The 16,524-nt window shown below is 40.0% G+C and overlaps 2 protein-coding genes across 8 annotated transcripts in view; one reads left to right on the forward strand and one right to left on the reverse strand.

The window, feature by feature from the left end:
* The window catches only part of cdkl5 (cyclin-dependent kinase-like 5), a 51,719-nt gene extending 47,348 nt beyond the window's left edge, over positions 1 to 4,371 (forward strand). For all 5 annotated transcript variants that reach the window (XM_037747537.1, XM_037747553.1, XM_037747570.1 and 2 more), the window contains 2 exons: positions 402 to 668; positions 2,181 to 4,371. In XM_037747537.1, coding sequence (XP_037603465.1) covers positions 402 to 668; positions 2,181 to 2,585 — 672 coding nt within the window. In that variant the 3' untranslated portion in view covers positions 2,586 to 4,371. The remainder of the gene's footprint in view (positions 1 to 401; positions 669 to 2,180) is intronic.
* Positions 4,372 to 6,937: 2,566 nt separating this feature from the next.
* Positions 6,938 to 16,507, reverse strand: rs1a (retinoschisin 1a). Of its 3 annotated transcripts, none has more exons than XM_037753721.1 (7): positions 16,371 to 16,507; positions 13,915 to 13,980; positions 13,539 to 13,564; positions 13,027 to 13,153; positions 10,705 to 10,846; positions 9,370 to 9,565; positions 6,938 to 8,183 (listed from the first exon to the last, which is right to left on the reverse strand). In XM_037753721.1, the coding sequence occupies exons 2-7, from the start codon at positions 13,970 to 13,972 to the stop codon at positions 8,031 to 8,033; spliced, it is 702 nt and encodes a 233-aa protein (XP_037609649.1). In that variant the 5' UTR covers positions 13,973 to 13,980; positions 16,371 to 16,507; the 3' UTR covers positions 6,938 to 8,030. The 3 variants fall into 3 exon arrangements, with proteins under 3 accessions (XP_037609649.1, XP_037609640.1, XP_037609631.1); XM_037753712.1 differs by having other exon boundaries at positions 13,915 to 14,004; positions 16,371 to 16,494; XM_037753703.1 differs by lacking the exon at positions 16,371 to 16,507 and adding an exon at positions 14,081 to 14,156.
* Positions 16,508 to 16,524: the final 17 nt, after the last annotated feature.

The following is a 16,524-nucleotide window of genomic DNA, read 5'->3' on the forward strand; positions in this document are numbered from 1 at the left end:
AGACAAAACAAGAGATTTAAAGACATTTTTCACTTTTTTTATAATGTTTTAATGAATTTAACAATTAATCTATTAATCAAAAAGCAATAATGAACTGATTAATTGATAATGAAATTAATTGTTGCAGCCCAACTGTATATAACAGTGAAAACATACACAAAACTGTTTGAGAACTTGTGCATTTCTTTCTGTATAACGTCATCACTAATCACCATCAACATCACCAGCTCCTTGTGTTTCGTCTGGTGCTGCCAGAGGTGCATGAAGAACCTCGCCGGTATCTGAGTGAGATGTGTTGTGTGATGAAGATGAGTGTGGGGACCTCACCGTAGAGGTCACCACAGTCAGCATTTTGGATAACTCATAGTAATATCCCTGTGTTTTTGTTTCTGAAACGTCAGGTTCCTGGTAACGGACAAGAACACCTGTCCCTGCAGAGGAGCTCCAAGTCGTCCTCTCACCACGGCAGCCGGCGGAAAAACCGGGAGCGATCCCGAGACAGAGACCGGGAGCGGGAACAGAGCCGGGACCGAGACCGGGACCGAGAGAGGGAGAGAGAACGGGAGAGAGAAAGAGAGAGAGAAAGGGAGAGAGAGAGGGAAAGAGGGAGGGAGAGAGAGAGAGTCAATGACTGGCCACAAGAAAAACCAGTGGACTCACACTCTCAGGTAAGTAGCCGACATACTGGAGACTGGAGCATTATCATAATACCATGTTGTCTTCTAACCAAAACAGCCCCTTAGTAACACATAATTCTGCATATAATATATGAAATATGAAAAACAGATTTTTCAGAAATACAGGTGTTACCACCGGAAAGTGTGGCTAAGAAGCTGTTGAGCCTGATCTCATTTAGTTATTTCAATGAAAATATTTATAATATAAAGTTCCATGCCAGCCTCCGTGAATATCGTCCTTTTTCCAGGTATCTTGTCGCAAATATATTACTTGTAGAGAGACAGTTGTGTGCTTTACATACATTTATTGCATGGTAACAGATTTTAAGATTTTTAACCTACCAGGTTTTCATCAGTCTGATTCAATAGAGTAAAATGAAATAGAATAAAATAAATAATAATACAGAAGGGGGGATGTTAAAGGGTAACTTCGGTATTTTCAACCTGGACCTTATTTTCCCAGGTTTTTGTGTCTAACTGACTAATAGGGACAACAATAAAATTGGTCCAGTATAGAGGGAAAACGCTGCAAGGGTAAGTGAGCAGCGTCAAATTACGTCCACTAAAAGTGCTTGTTTTTGCCATTGACGGACTCAGATTGTTATTATAAGTGTCTGACAACATTATGGAAAGGACCCAACAGAGAAAGGAAACCTTTTTTTTTCTTCCTTTTGCTTGATCCGGTCTGTTTGTTATTGTGTCCCAGTCCCGCTCAAGGAGAAGTCTCGTTGTGAAATCTGAATATCCGTATACTCTGGCTCAAATAAATACGGGCGGCCATCGAATTCAAAGACCCTATCCACATTGTTTAAATCATCTAAATAATCAGCCATGACATTGAAAATGTTTTAGATAACACTCAGCTTCGCTTTCTGTGCTCCAACACAACAAACTCTGCCCGGCTGGCACTCGCATTTCCACCTTGGACGTATTCCTCTATTCCAGATACGCCAGATTTCAGAATGAGACTTCTCCTTGAGCGAGACTCTTTCCATAATGTTGTCAGACACTTATAATAACAATCTGAACCTGTCATGGCAAAAACAAGCACTTTTAGTGGACGTAAATGACGACGCCAGCTTGCCCCAATAGCACCATATTGTAGCCTGTGAGCAGCTGTCTGTGAGCAGCTGCCGGTTACAGCGCTCTCTATCAATACTGGACCAATTCCAGAAATTGTTGTCGCTATTAGTCAGTTAGACACAAAAACACAACAAAATAGGGGCTGAAAAATACCAAAGTTACCCATCAAGTCCCGTCCTTGGCCTTGTAGAAACACCAAGTCTTCATTTTATCCACAATTCCTGCAACAATTATTCCTACATTTACTTTTAAGATTCATGTCTTTCAGTAGGAGAGAACACAGACAGGGTTGAGTTTTGAGAAACGGACTAACACACTGTTGAGTTTGGTGTTTTCGTGGGATTTGTGGACAATAATAAAAATATCGAAGCCTTCTCCTTTAAGATCATTCATCAACTGCATCTCTTTCTCTCCTAACAGAGTCAACCACTCAAGTCACTCCGCAGGCTCCTTCACCTCTCCCCTTCCTCCTCAAATCAAGGCCAGCCTCCTCCTCCTCCTCCAGACCTGCGCTTCCAAGCCCCCCTCCCTAACCCCCCTCAGCCCCCCTCCAAAGTGGGCTACTCCGAGGTTCGCGGGCACGCCGATAGCAGGGGCCACCCTGGGGTGAGCAGCTCCGCCCAGGCCAAGAGCCGCAAGCCCAGCTACCCCCTCCCTGGACAGATCGAGTCCAGCTGGCATGTGTCTGCTTTACAGCGGGCGGAGGGCGCTCAGTTCACTCCCGAACAGCTGGGCATCAAACCGGGGCAGAACGGACCCACCTTCACCAGAGCCTCCCGCACCAGGATGCCAAACCTCAACGACCTGAAGGAGACAGCGCTGTAAACCCCTCCTCCCCGCCTCCAAACCACGCCACCTCCAATATGTCTCCATCCTGGAAGCATCTGCCAGACATCATGGTACTGTAGTAAAAGTTTACATGAAAGCCTGTTTCGCTGAATCGAGTCCTCATTCAGAAACGTTTGTCGATGCTCGTGTCTCTGACTAGACGTGGAAAGGCCAAACACCAGTAACAGCTGGTGTTTAGGGAATCAGAGACAGGAAATGGCCCAGTCCCTCTCGGGATGCCAGTACTGTATCAGTTGTATGTTATTCTCTCTCTACTGAACATCAGAATAAGCTGATCTTTCCTGTCAAGGAGACACTGCCCACGTGGCCTCTTTGCTGCCATCTTCTGCTCGCAGGACACTACAGCAAAGCAACATGTCACACCGGTGGCCAATAAACTCAAATGTTTTTTCAAGCTCTGATATTTGATAAGAAGAAAAAAGAAAAAAAAGATTTATATCAACATTATTTATTAAATATTTATTTGTTTTAAATTCAAGGATATAAGCTATAAATGACACAGTATGTAGGCTATATGGGAATATTATAAGGTAATATAGAATTAAATGTGTAATTGCAAGAGCTTTAGTTTCGACACAAAGAAATGCATAGATATTTATGTGTTGATAATACAGTATGTCAAAAAGAATATTTAATAATGGTGAATGTCCTTTTTTGTTCAATTTGATATGTTATTAACAGATTTTATCATGTTATATCATGTTATTTTTTACCTTTTTTTCTCTGTTTGTTTCATCAAAATGTAAAGAAATATTGATGAATACTTGTTGCCCAAAGTGGGAAAAAAAAATCTCGGACATTACTTATAAATCTGCGCATCACCCTCATGACATCAGTTTGAAGGTCTTGTGACAAGTCGGGCTATTTTGTCAACAGGGTTTGGTAGCAGAACAGCTACAGTGAGACTGTTTCGGCTCTGTGCTTTACATACAGTCAGTTCACTTTATGTCCCGCTCTTATTTTGAAAATCAGCCCCATTTTCAGTCTCTCAGTTCATTTATCAGTTTTCCAGCTCCGTGCTGCCATGTTGCTTTTGTCTACAGCCTTAACAGCAAGTAACGGACATGGACTGTGCTGGTGAAAAGTTAGCCTCTTGAAATGAGGTTCGACTAACTCAAATACAACATCTAAGTGTGCAAGATTGTCAGAGAGCATTCTGCAAAAAGGCATACCTCACCTACAACCTTTAAGATCTGAAAGGTTAAGTCTGGTGCAATTTTATATTTTCTTCATGTCGACAAATCTCATGAACAAGTTTTGTCTGTGTATTCAAAACCAGATATAGCGCATCATAACCTTTATTTAACTAGGAAGTCACATTGAGATTAAAACCTCTTTGACAAGTGAGACCTCGCCAAGACAGGGTCAAATAGCAGCATCCAAACACATAACAAGTGAACATTGAATCAAGGCACAAACAATATGGTGCATGTGTTTGTTATTTAATTGAAGCAACAGTGACCACTTCCTTTACTCTAAGTTTAAATCATTTAAAGAGATAAGCTTGGTCTGGAGATCGTTCCAGGATCAAGGACCATAGTGGAACAGGCTTGTTTTGCTAGCTCCTGTACTGATAGAAGGCACTTTAAACTGAAGCCTTTTATGTGACCTAAGATTATAACTGTTTTGCAGAAATACAAACCTCCGACTTAAAGGGACTATTTGTATCTTTCAGAAATGCTTGTTAACAGCGACACCTGTGGCCGTTAAATCAACGAAAGTCAGCGTCGGGCTCGCGCTTGCTCGCTCTAAATATACCTGAACGAGCATCACTCAAAACAGTGAGGCGACACACGTCAGCTAAAACCACAATATCACTCTATATTTCACCTGCTTGGCAGTAATGTTAGCTGATCAGACGAAGGCCTCTCCATGAATCACTGCTGATCCTAGTGTTGGCTTTTCCTGCTTCAGCGCAGGCTGAGGCAGCGGGGCTCCGCAGCGAGCAACGTTGACGTCTCCGCCCGCAGCCGGAGTGAGCAGGAAGACACCGGCACCCGGTCGGTAACGAGACGACAACGTTTCTCTCTGCGGAGCCCCGTCACTTCACAAGACACGGGAAACCTCTGTTGGTCTGGAGGAGCTGCAGCATTTGTTTCTGCACAAACGTCCCCTGTGCATTCACTAGATATTCTCAGAGCTAAACTAACTCTTCTGCAGTGTGTAGTGAGCGCGCGTTCACATCTAGAGGTGGAGCGAGTACGCGAGAACGCGCGCGTTGTGAGTGAAGGCAAGCAGGCAGAGGAGACGAGACTTCAGCCACACGCAAGCGCTCATAGGCGAGCGCTCATAGGCGAGCACGCATGTGTGCCGACCCGGTACATTTATACGCTTAAAAAGTTACAAACAGTCCCTTTAAGTAAGTGGGAAATTTGCCAGAAATGATCTTATTGACTAAAAGGTACCAGTGTTGTAGCCTACGCAGAGTGAAGGATGACCTTACGTAGGTTACAACGTTGGTACATTTTAGTCTATAAGATCATCTCTGGCAAATTTCCAGTATAATCCACTTATTGTTGTCCAAAAACGATTAAAAACACATCAGTGAGCCACTCTGTTAGACCAGGTGACATGTTACCTTCATTACCATGAACATGGGCACTGTAGATTATTTTGAATCAATCCCACATTCACGGTCCTGTTGCTGTAAATGCAGAACCAAATGTGTATTAATCCACAGCTGAAAATAGTCCCCAACGAATATTTACATCTTCAGGTGGAACAAATGCTTTTGGTGCCAATGCGCGCAAAAAGGTTTAACAACTATACAACTTGCTTGTGGATTACTTATATTACTTGTAGCCTGTAATGTGTACGCTGTATTTCGCCTGTTTGTCTCACAACTGTTGTGACAATAGATAAAATAATTACAGCAGTGATAACTTTCCAGTGTTGTAAAAATCCTATCTCAGAGTTGTATTAACAGCTGTTTAGTGTTTTGGCATCTAATAAGCCTTTAAACACATTAATCCAACTGGACTTCCTGGATCGTATTTCTTGTCTCACTGTACCTGAAACTAACACTCCAGCAGCCCCTTATGTTGTTTTAACGCAGGTCTGTTTTGGGCCCGCAGACACGTTGTTGGTTGTTTTTTCTCATGAGATATGTTGACAATAAGAAAGATATGAAATAACACCAGACTTATCCTTTAATGTGTGTTTACATTTTTCTGTGTGCATTTTAAAAGCTTGTGTTATCAAAGTTTTTGTAAATGCCTTTTGTAGATCTGAATTTGGTTTTCCGACTGTACTCGCATTACAACTTTTGATTTTAGTATGTATAGTCATGATCAGGGATGATTTTACTTAATTCATAAAAGCATTTACTTGTTGTCTACTGACCTGTGGATGATAAAAAAAAAAAAAACACTATGAGTGGCCTAGGCAAAAAAAAATACAGCATAGTTGTCCTTCCAGTCTTACCTTTATCCTTCGTTCCTTCCTCTTCCTCTGTGGTTTTAAAGCTTAAAGTGAAGAAGAAAAGCTTTTATATCACAAAAGGAGGGAACTAAGGAAAGAAGGACGGATGCGTTTGTGCAAAATTCAAGACATCTGTGAACTAAAGAGAGAATTCCTGTTTTATTTCTCATCTGTCAAAAGGATGAAAATACACAAGCAAAAAAAAAGAAAAACACAGTTTGACCACACGGCTGATTGAAAGCAATAACATTCAGAAAGAGACTCGGACTGATGCAGATTGTATACTGGTCAAATCAATGGCTAGTTGAGTTGGAGCCAAATATAGCACAGAGAAGGATTTCCATTAGGAGACTGTGATTAAAGCAGGAGAAGTGTCCACATATAACATCAAGACATCGCTCTGCAATACATTTTTTTTATTTCCAATTTGTCCTTGAACATGACCCAGGGCTGGTAAAAACCGCCCCATGTTGTGTGTTATTGACAGTCCTGATTGCTAATGATTGTAAATGACTGCTGAAGTGGGTTCGTCTGTATCATTAACGGGACAGAGTGATGACTAAGCTTGCCTTGCCAGTGACCCGAAGCCTTATATTAGCTTACTGACTCAACACTTCAGATGGAGATGGAGGCTTCAACCCCCAGCAAGTCACATTCACTGACAACTTGAGATGAGATGAGAAGACTTTTTGTTCACAAAATATGAATGTGTTTCCTAAAACATCAGTTCTTTTTTTTGTCATTAAGCTGTTTTTCCCACTTCTTACAGGGTGTAAATAGAAATAATAGAGTGTATCTATACTGACCATTCTACTTTAAAAATGATAGGGTCTCATAATAAAAGCCAACTGTACAATTTTGAACGGCTCATATGTTTGTTTTGTAGCACAGAGGGATGCGACACGAGATGTGATACAAGTATTGATTTAATCAAGGAAAAAGATACAATAAAGAACACGTCTTCAGAGTAAATACAACTCTGCAGTGTATTCCCAAAGCACCATGGGAAACTGAATTGGTATGTTAAAATCAGGAGTAAACCACAATACAAAACCACATCTGAACATTGGTGAAATTTCCATCCTTCAATTTTTATACAGCACTGAAGAGTGATATCTGTAAAAATGTTCCTGAGGTAACAATTGAGAGCAAATAAAAAAGAAAACAGGAAGTGAAATACAGGCATGTTTAAAGAATAGTCTGGCATTACCAACAAATCCCTTTAAAAGACCAAATTCAACAATGTGTTCATTCTTTTTGTAGCAGAACGGTGTATGTTATTGACTCAAAATAAACTACAGTGTTCTTTATAAGCATGTCACATATATGCAACAGTGTGGCTGATGTGTTTTCAATAGTTTTGGGGAATAATAAAAAATAAATATATTAAAAATAATAGATATGGCTTTGGTCACACAAACAATACTTGGTAGAATCAATTCATTGTTGGTTTTGGTCTTTTGATGGGATTTGTTGACAGTAAGAAACATGTAGAACATCACCAGCCTTATCCTTTAAGGAAAATAAGGAGGACTGAGAGGTCTGTGTTTACCGTTAAATATCAGGAGAAGCAGACAGAATTTCACAGGAGGACACAAATGTTTTTGGAGGAGCTCGTCTCAGACCGTTGGATACGACCTCCATAGCAACGCTTCCTCTCCCTTTCTGTGTCTAATTATTGCTTTGAATTTATGCCAATTTCATTGCAAATGGAACAGAACTCACCAAATTAAAAAGCCCCCAGTGTGAGACTGGTTAGACAGAGATGATAAAGAGTGGAGTGAATGAAAGCTCATCGAGCATGTCGAACAAACATTTCAATGAAATGAAAACGGTGTTTTTAACAACAGAATGTTTTTGTCTTCAACTTGTAATGTTATAAATGTATTCTAGAGGAGGTCAAATCTGTGGATATAATAACAGACCACACACACTCTGACGACGGGGTGATGTAGGTATAGATGAAGTTTTGGGAGAAAGTCTCGACGGGGGAGGAAAGGTTCACATGCATTTGTTCATGCAGAGCAGCAGCTCCAGACGCAGAGCGATGCGTGTGTGCCATCCGAGGGGGAGGATGCGGATGTAGCGCGCCACGATGGGCGGCCGCAGGAGGTTCTGCACCGACGAGGAGCGGTCAGAGTTTCCGTAAAACACCTGAGAGAGAGAGAGAGAGGTGAAAGGTCAAGATGGATTCATTTAGACTGACATTGGTCATCCTTATGTGCTCGTCGCCTCAGTCATTGGTATGTGTTTATCTACAAAAGCATTCTGGTTTAGTTCCTTCTTACTTGTCTTCTCTTTTAAAAAGAAAAACTGGAAGTCATAATCTTTGTTCTATGGACATTTTGCAATTTGTTGTTCCCAAAGTACGGACTGAATTGGGAAAGAAAGCTTTTGGGTTTTCGGCACCCACTGCTTGGAATAATGTACAATCTGATCTTCAACTTCAAAACTTAGTTACCTTGAATGAGTTTAAGGCTCTGGTGAAATCGCTGCAGTCCAGGTTGTCTGTGTGCAAGTGTTTTGTATGAGCAAGTTTTATAATGTTGTTAATTTATGTGCTGTCTGTTACTTTTACTATAACTGTCTTGCTACTATCTTGGCCAGGTCTCCCTTGTAAAAGAGATCTTTGATCTCAATGGGACTAACCTGGTTAAATTAAGGACAATAAATAAAATTAATACTGACTGAATATACTGATTTTTACATTACGTTACTACTAATAATATCAACAATGATTATTATGTAGAGCTGCAGCAAACCATTATTTTCGTTATTGATTTATCAATTAGTTGTTGAATCTATAACACATCAGAAAATAAAGAAAAGTCACAATTTCAATGTCAAGGTAACATCTTCAAATTGTTTGTTTTTTGAGAACAAGAGGCCAAAACCAAAAATTGATTTGATTTACGATGATATGAAGTAAAAGAAAAGTTTATTCTCACTTTTTAAAAGCTGGAACCAGCAAATATTTGGCTTTCTTGTTTGATAAATTATTTCAACAATTATTCAATTTAAATTAAATTATCAATGAACACATTAATCTGTACAAGAGTGTACTGTAGGTGAAACATAAAAAATAAAATACATTGTCCAGTAACAGATATTCAAAATCTAAATTTAAAAAATCTACTATAATAGCAATATATGAATGTGTTCACTGTTCAAGCCCTCATTAACAAGATAACATATCTTCATCACATTTCAGATCAGATTTTTATCATATTTTTGTAACAAAAGATACAAAAAATAAATAACCTGTAAAAGTTTAAAAGGTTTAAAAGGTGAACTGGCAGTTAAATGGCAGAATTGTCCTTTCAAGTTTTGTCAAACTCACCCTGTTGTTTCCAGTCTGGTCTTTGTAATAGATCCAGTTGAGTGTTTCGTCGATGCGGTACTGAACGCTGTACTTGGTGATCCACTCCTCAGCGTCACAGCGGCCCTGAGTGAGGATCCCAGACACCACCATCACCTCCCTGAGGTCGATCTGCACCCACTGACTGCTGTCCTGGAACTTAGACAGCCAGGCACACCTGGAGGACAAGTCTGTACTCAAAAAACATTGTAGTATATATTGACAAATTTAAAAATACATAGACTTAAAGTTGTTTTTGTTTTGTTTAGTTTTCCTCACCCAGCTCTCCCCATGAAGCTTGATATCGGAAGGTTTAAGTATTTCGTAAAGAATGAAATTGAAAGAAATTGGACTTAAACATTATAGAGCATATTTATTTATTTAGTATATCCATTAATTTCATTTATGTTCTGCGGAGGCTTTAATTCTTACCATCATTATCACTTTTTTCCATCTTTGTGGACAGAAATATATACAGGCTTTAAGTTTATCTTTATGCATTTCTTCCCTTAAAGAGTAACTTAACATAAGGCTAAAAAAAACAGTGTTTTCTCTGCCCTCTCTAGTTGAAAGTTTCACGCCTGTTTCACCTCCGACCACACAACACGTTCTCATCCCAACTGGTCACATACTGCCGCTCTGTCATGCCCCTTGGCGTCACTTTAGGTTTTATGCAACAAATGACAAAGCGTCAATATTTGACCCCCTGGGTGTGAGAGCGGGCTGGAGAGGTGTGGTTGGGTGTGGCCAGAAGTCTGCTAGGTTTCACCTGTAACCACACCCAGTAGTGATGTCATGGGGTCTTGAAGTACTTGTGGTCAGCGAACACATGGTGTTCAGGGGTTGCTATGATATTCTTTAATATTGAAGGGGAAAAAACAATGAAAGAACGCTAAGCTCTCAACACTGAGCACAACAGCTCCTCGGCAGTCGGCAGTGTCATTTAACATATCTATTCTTGCATCGCCCATCTTATTTATATCTCAATGTTTTTGAGCAGGAGCATATTGGCATGTCAACCAAACATCTTACATAATGAGAGATGGGTTACATCTCTCTCTTTGACTGCATTTTTTTTCTACTGTTCCTCACAGATGGCAAGCGCCCAAACATTTGTTTATTAGGGTGAGAACAGTCAACCATCTCTGGTAAAAACATTTTGTGAGTTAAAACTCAAACAAATACAGCTTTCTGGCAATCTCAGCATTCATTAAAAATACATGCAGCTATATAGTTATGCAATTTGTTTGTTTAGAATCTAGAAATAGTTCATTTTGTTTTGTGGACAGAAAAGTCTACATGTTGGCATGTACCTACCCGAAACCCTGGCTGTTGAGCCGGGCCTTGCTGGGGAGCCATGAGGAGAACCAGCCGGTGTACTGGTCCTCGTTGGAGCAGGTGATCTGCTCTGGATTCACCGATCCGGCCTCGAAGCCCAGAGGCTTGTGGTACGGACACTCTGCAGGATGTTCAACGTTATAAAAACAGAGGTCTTAATTCAAATCCCTTTTGTTATTTCAGTTAATAACGTTTTTAAAGACCTCCTGGCTACGTAGATTTCAAGGTCACCACCCAGACTGAGGAAAACACAAACAGTAACAGCTAAGCAGTAAACACAGAGATGTGACCAGCAAATGATCATCACTATAAGCCTTAATTCTCCGTCTCTCCATCCTTTCCTCTCTCTCCATCCTCACACGCTTCCAAAGCCCTCGCCGTTAGCAGACCCAGTGTGACCCATATCTCATCCTAAAAGCCTGCAGTTTAATTCTCCACAGTGAGAGATCAGTCATGTCCATTAGGGCGGCAGGCGGACAGATGGCCGTGTTCTACTCTCCACAGCTTTAGCTCCGTGTTGCGCCCATGTTTTGATCTGACAATCTGCCCTCTCACTTCCACTAAAAACACACGAGAGCAAGTACTCTGTTGACTTAGTAAATACACATTATGAATGGGAGAGATGAGAGAGATGATTTTTTTCCCCCCCTAAAGTTTCAGAAGTAACATCAGCTGTGGAAACCTGCTGTGCTTTTGTTTACTACTGGCTTAATCCTATCTGGCTCAGGGTCACATCCTGTCTAATCCCAGTATTACAATGCATACAGCAGCAGCAGCGCCTGTGTGAGTCAGGAGATAAGTGTTTACATAACAGTAATGCGGATGACTCTATAGTCCTCCCTTATGTATTTCAAGAGTAGAATAAAACCTATTCAGATGGCTGAATTAACAGGGGAAACTGAGGAATAAAGTCTGAGGTCGTGCAGGAAAGTCTGTCTCACTCATCATTTCTCATCACCAGGTCCATGTCGTGGTAATTGCCGGTTTCTGTGATTGTGCGATCGGCACAGTCTATTACAAGCCCCGTAATCTGAGCGTCGTGTTCTGAGATAATGAATATCTGCTGAACTTCTCTCTCCTCTCCGTCACCCGTTGCCATGTGATTTGTGGCTCAGTTGACACACTGATTCACTGAGGAAAACCCTTTCACTGTACTTCAGCTCTGCCTTTCTCTTCTCTTCCCTTCAAGCCTGACATGATTCATATCTCAGGCCCAGTGAGGATGCCATCAGTGCTTTTGGTTTGTTTTGTTGCTTTGCAGGAGATCTCCAAAACAATTTATGCAGATTTCGCAGAGATTTAGTGGAAAGTTAAACCCCAGGCCATTTGAAGAATGGATGATGTGATATGATCGAAAAGCTACTAATGGATTATTTTGTCATCTGCTGTTTCCAAGCTCAAGAGTGAATCGAAAATAATTTGCCAAATATTGTGTGTATTTTGATGCAGATTAAGATCCAGCAGGCCACATTTTTTATTACTGAAACCGTAAATTTAGAGGACGGCGCAGCCTCGGTGGAGGTGTTTCTGTTTCTTTTCAAGGCTCCATCTGCATTATCTTCTCTGAGGATGTCCAGTGGAGCATGTCTACCCTGTGGCGACAAATCATGAGCCTAATGCACTCATGCATGTACACACGTACATATAGAGATCCCCCTTCTCTCTGTCTCTACCACACACACATTAAAACGCTCAATCCATCTGCATTGTAGAGCTTAAATGATTCGTCGATTAATCGATTAGTCAATAGACAGAAATTTAACCTGTTGTTCTGATAGTCAATTATTTGTTCAAATCATTTTTCAAGAAACATTTTCCGCCTCTCAAATATGAATAGTTGCAGGTTTACTTTGTTTTATATTATAGTAAATGGACTACTTTTCTTTATCATCATCAGTTGCAGACCTACTGCATTGTACACTAGACTCAAAGCAGGTTAAACAGTCGGACAGACAGCATCTGATCCTCGTCCACTCTCTCCGTCAGCTCACAGCTTTGTGTGTTCATTATCTGAATCTAACACTGCCATCACAATTAAGTCCTCATTACAAGTAGTAGTATTAGTTTAATGATTCAATTTGATCAACAAAAGTCACTTAATTAGATCAAAGAGTTGCCTCATTAGAAATGAGAAAATCCATGCTCAGCGTGTGCTGAAGTGCACATGTGATGTGAAATTCATCATGAATGGACAAAAGGTGGAGATTTAAGTGCACTAAATGAAAACCATACATTTATCATACTGGCACAAAAGCTGTGTGTTTTTTCTTCAGAGAGAAGGTCGTATTTGATGGATGTTACCTGGCATGCAGTCCACTCCTCGCACCATGGACGGGCCGGTCACGATGGAGGAAGACTCAGTCGGGGATTCACCTCCTTCACAGTCACATTTGCAAGACCTGCTGGTCCACGCCTCAGACACTCCCACCTCATAGAAACACACACAGACAACATTTAATAGATGCAATCCAAAGCAGTGTCATCAGAAATACCAAAAATATAAATACCATTACTTTAATGAAAAAAAGAATAATGTCACGGATGACTGAAATAATGATGCAAGAAAGAGACTGAAACTTCTAATATTTCATCTCAGCAGATTTCCATTTTTTTTTTTTTTAATGAAAATCATTTGACATTGACCAATGTCAACTGGAGAGAGACTGCAAAACTCCAAGATGAAATGTCTCTGGTGTGGCTGATCTAAAAGTGTTTTGTTTTTAAACTCTGAGCTGCATTTTATGCAAACACTGCTGATTTTATTGCTCTAGGAGTTCAATCATCTCTGACATTTTTCTGAGGTTTCTTCGTACCTCTTGAGCGTGAATGCTGATGAACACTGTTCAGGCAGATGGACAGAAAGAGGGAAAAAAGACTGTTAGGACACATTAGTCACCCACATTAGCAAACAAAATCTGTGCATTAATCTGTCAATTTAAATAAGAAAAGCTGTAAACACAACACACACACACAGAGAATCAAGTATAGTGTCACCAAAGAAAAACCTGCGTGAAAGAGTCTCAGTTAGGAATTAGTTTGTCCTTTGAGGTTCCCAGGTTTTTCTTCAGCATATTGTCCAGTTTGAGGTGATTTAACTCCTTCAGAGATTCCTGATGTTACACTTCTATTTATGGGTTCACAAGTCAACAGCAGCACCAGGTGAAAAGAGAGTAAAGTGTCAAATCGTACCGTTAACTCCCAGAAGAAGAAGCAGGGCCAGCAGGAAACGCTGCACGTAGAGAGCCATCTTCCAACCTGCTCCAAACCAGAGGACACCGACTGTAGACCGAGCAACCGAGCCAGCAGTGATAGAGAGGCTGGATTACAATAATCCACAGGACACTAATGGCCTCACCTAATGCCATCTTTATCTGACAAAGCCCCTCCTACAGCTGTTCACCCACCGCCACCAACGACCACCACATTCACACACAGAGGTCAAGTCAAAAATCTTGCAGAAAAACAACAAAAACCAGAGTGATGAATCAGATATGTGGCAGATTTGGGTTGCATGCGTATGTATGTGTGTGTGTGTGTGTGTGTGTGTGTGTGTGTGTGTGTGTGTGTCCTGGAGGGTGGCGGTGGCTTATGCTGGGCCTTGTGATCCATATGATTGACCAGAAGGTCGACTTTTGTGTGAATGTTTGGCTCTCCTCCTCGTATGTTTGCTGCATTTGCCATTTGCATTATCATGTTAATTTTAATATATAAGAAAGAAAATACAAGAGGGTAAAATAACATAATTACATTTATGTTATTTAATGTATACCATTTGAATTCATTTTTAAAATAATGATAAAATGAAGGACAGAAAATGTTCAGAGTAGAGCCCAACTGGTAAAGCGGCTAATATTAGCTTTCATAAATATATTGGTGTATGCTGGCCGATATTTACAGTAACAAGACATTTCTGCCAAAGATACAGAATGTTTGAGGTAATTCAGAAACACCGGTGAGTTTATTTTTAAACTGTAAACGTCTTAAATCTAAACTATTCCGAAATGCTTGTTTGTGTTATTTGTTTAAGTAAAAAAAAAAATGATGATACATTGTTAACAGATTTTTTTTTAACTCTTAAATATCAATATCAGTATCAGGCTCAGTAATCCAGTATTTTTTTTTATTTTTTTGTAATTCAAATTTCTATGTCTTTTATCTTTGGTATATTACAGCACAGTGTATCATATTGTGAGACATTTCTTATTGCTTACAATACCTGTAATATCAGTGATATCAGAAGCCACAATGAAAAGTACAAATAAAAAAGGATTTATAAAAATAAAAATAATACAAACAAAAATTATAAGGGTCATATTGATAACAACATGACTAGGAAAAATATGTGATAATATTGAATACTATCAGGAAACAACATATTATGTAGGCTTATAAATCAGTGTGATACAAGTCCAAAAATGATGCCAAACTGGTGACTAACTCTTGTTTCTGTTATTCATCCTATTAAAGCATAGATTCATATGAAGCCGTTTTTATCATGGTGTTTAGTAATTCAGTTTTGTTGAAAGAAAGAACTGAATTATTAGATCGTCACATGAAAATTAAACACCATTAAATCAAATAAAACATGTACCCTGGAATAAAATCTACTTACATTTCAACATCCCATCTTAACTCGAGTTACAAGTTATCAGAGCTGAAAGTTTCTAAATATACTGTGAAATGGGAGAAAAGCCCCAAAATCTTCAAAAACATATCCACAAATTTGCTTCTCTATGAGTTTATTTCTCTAGTAATAAGAACTGTGATAATGAGCAGAACAGCTCCTCAGAGTCAGCAGTTTCATTTAACGTATCTATTCTTGCATTGCCTGTCATATTTATATCTCAATGTTTTTGAGCAGGAGCATATTGGCATGTCAACATCTTACATAATGAGAAATGCATCTCTCTCTTTGACTGCATTTTTCCTAATGCTGTTCCTCACAGATGGCAAGCGCCCAGACATTTGTTTATTAGGGTTAGAACAGTCCACCATCTCTAGTAAAAACATGTTGCGAGTTAAAACTTAAACAAATACAGTTTTTGGCAATCTCAGCATTCACTGCTAGAGAGAAAACAAATACATGCAGCTGTATAATTATGGAATCTATTTCTCTGGTGATAAGAATCGTGATAGTAGGCAAAACTGTTTTAGGTTTAAAAGGTTATAAATGATGATGACTTTTGTGTCTACAGTAGAAACTCAGGCCAAAGATGTGTGAACTCACACTGAGGGTTTCAAGGCCTGCTGGCTGAAAGTAATTAAGCCTAATTAACCAAAGCTGTCTTCAATTTGCGTTCATTAAAACCTCCTTTTCATTCCTCACTCACTCTTTCCTGTCCTGCTCTGATTCCTGACGGCCTTTTGAAAAAGCTGCTGTTAAATCTCATCAGTTGATTTTCTTTTTGCGAGTGTGTTTTTGACAAAACTGAAGAGGCAAAATGAAGGCTCCTGTTCGAACAACGCGCAGGATTCCTCCTCAGACAAAGAAGAGGAGTCAAGCTCACTCCACTCTCATCTACAGAGCTCATAAAGAGGTTAGAACTACAGCAAAAGTAGTAACTTACACAGACATGTGGTGTTTGAAAGTTTTAGTTACAGTGCTTTGGATTGAGACATGAAACAAGGCTTTAAGTGTAACTCACCTGTGACTTTTCATCTCTTCAGGTCAGTCCAGCTGGGATGAGACCAGACTTCCTGGCCGGTCGGCTCAGTCTTCCCAAACCAGTCCTGCTCAGACTGGTGAGCTCTGAGGCTGCCCGGCTGTCGAGAACCAACAGACTAAAAGTGATCACTCTG

Source organism: Sebastes umbrosus, chromosome 2 (assembly GCF_015220745.1).
Source record: "Sebastes umbrosus isolate fSebUmb1 chromosome 2, fSebUmb1.pri, whole genome shotgun sequence".
Taxonomy (NCBI): Eukaryota; Metazoa; Chordata; class Actinopteri; order Perciformes; family Sebastidae; genus Sebastes; species Sebastes umbrosus.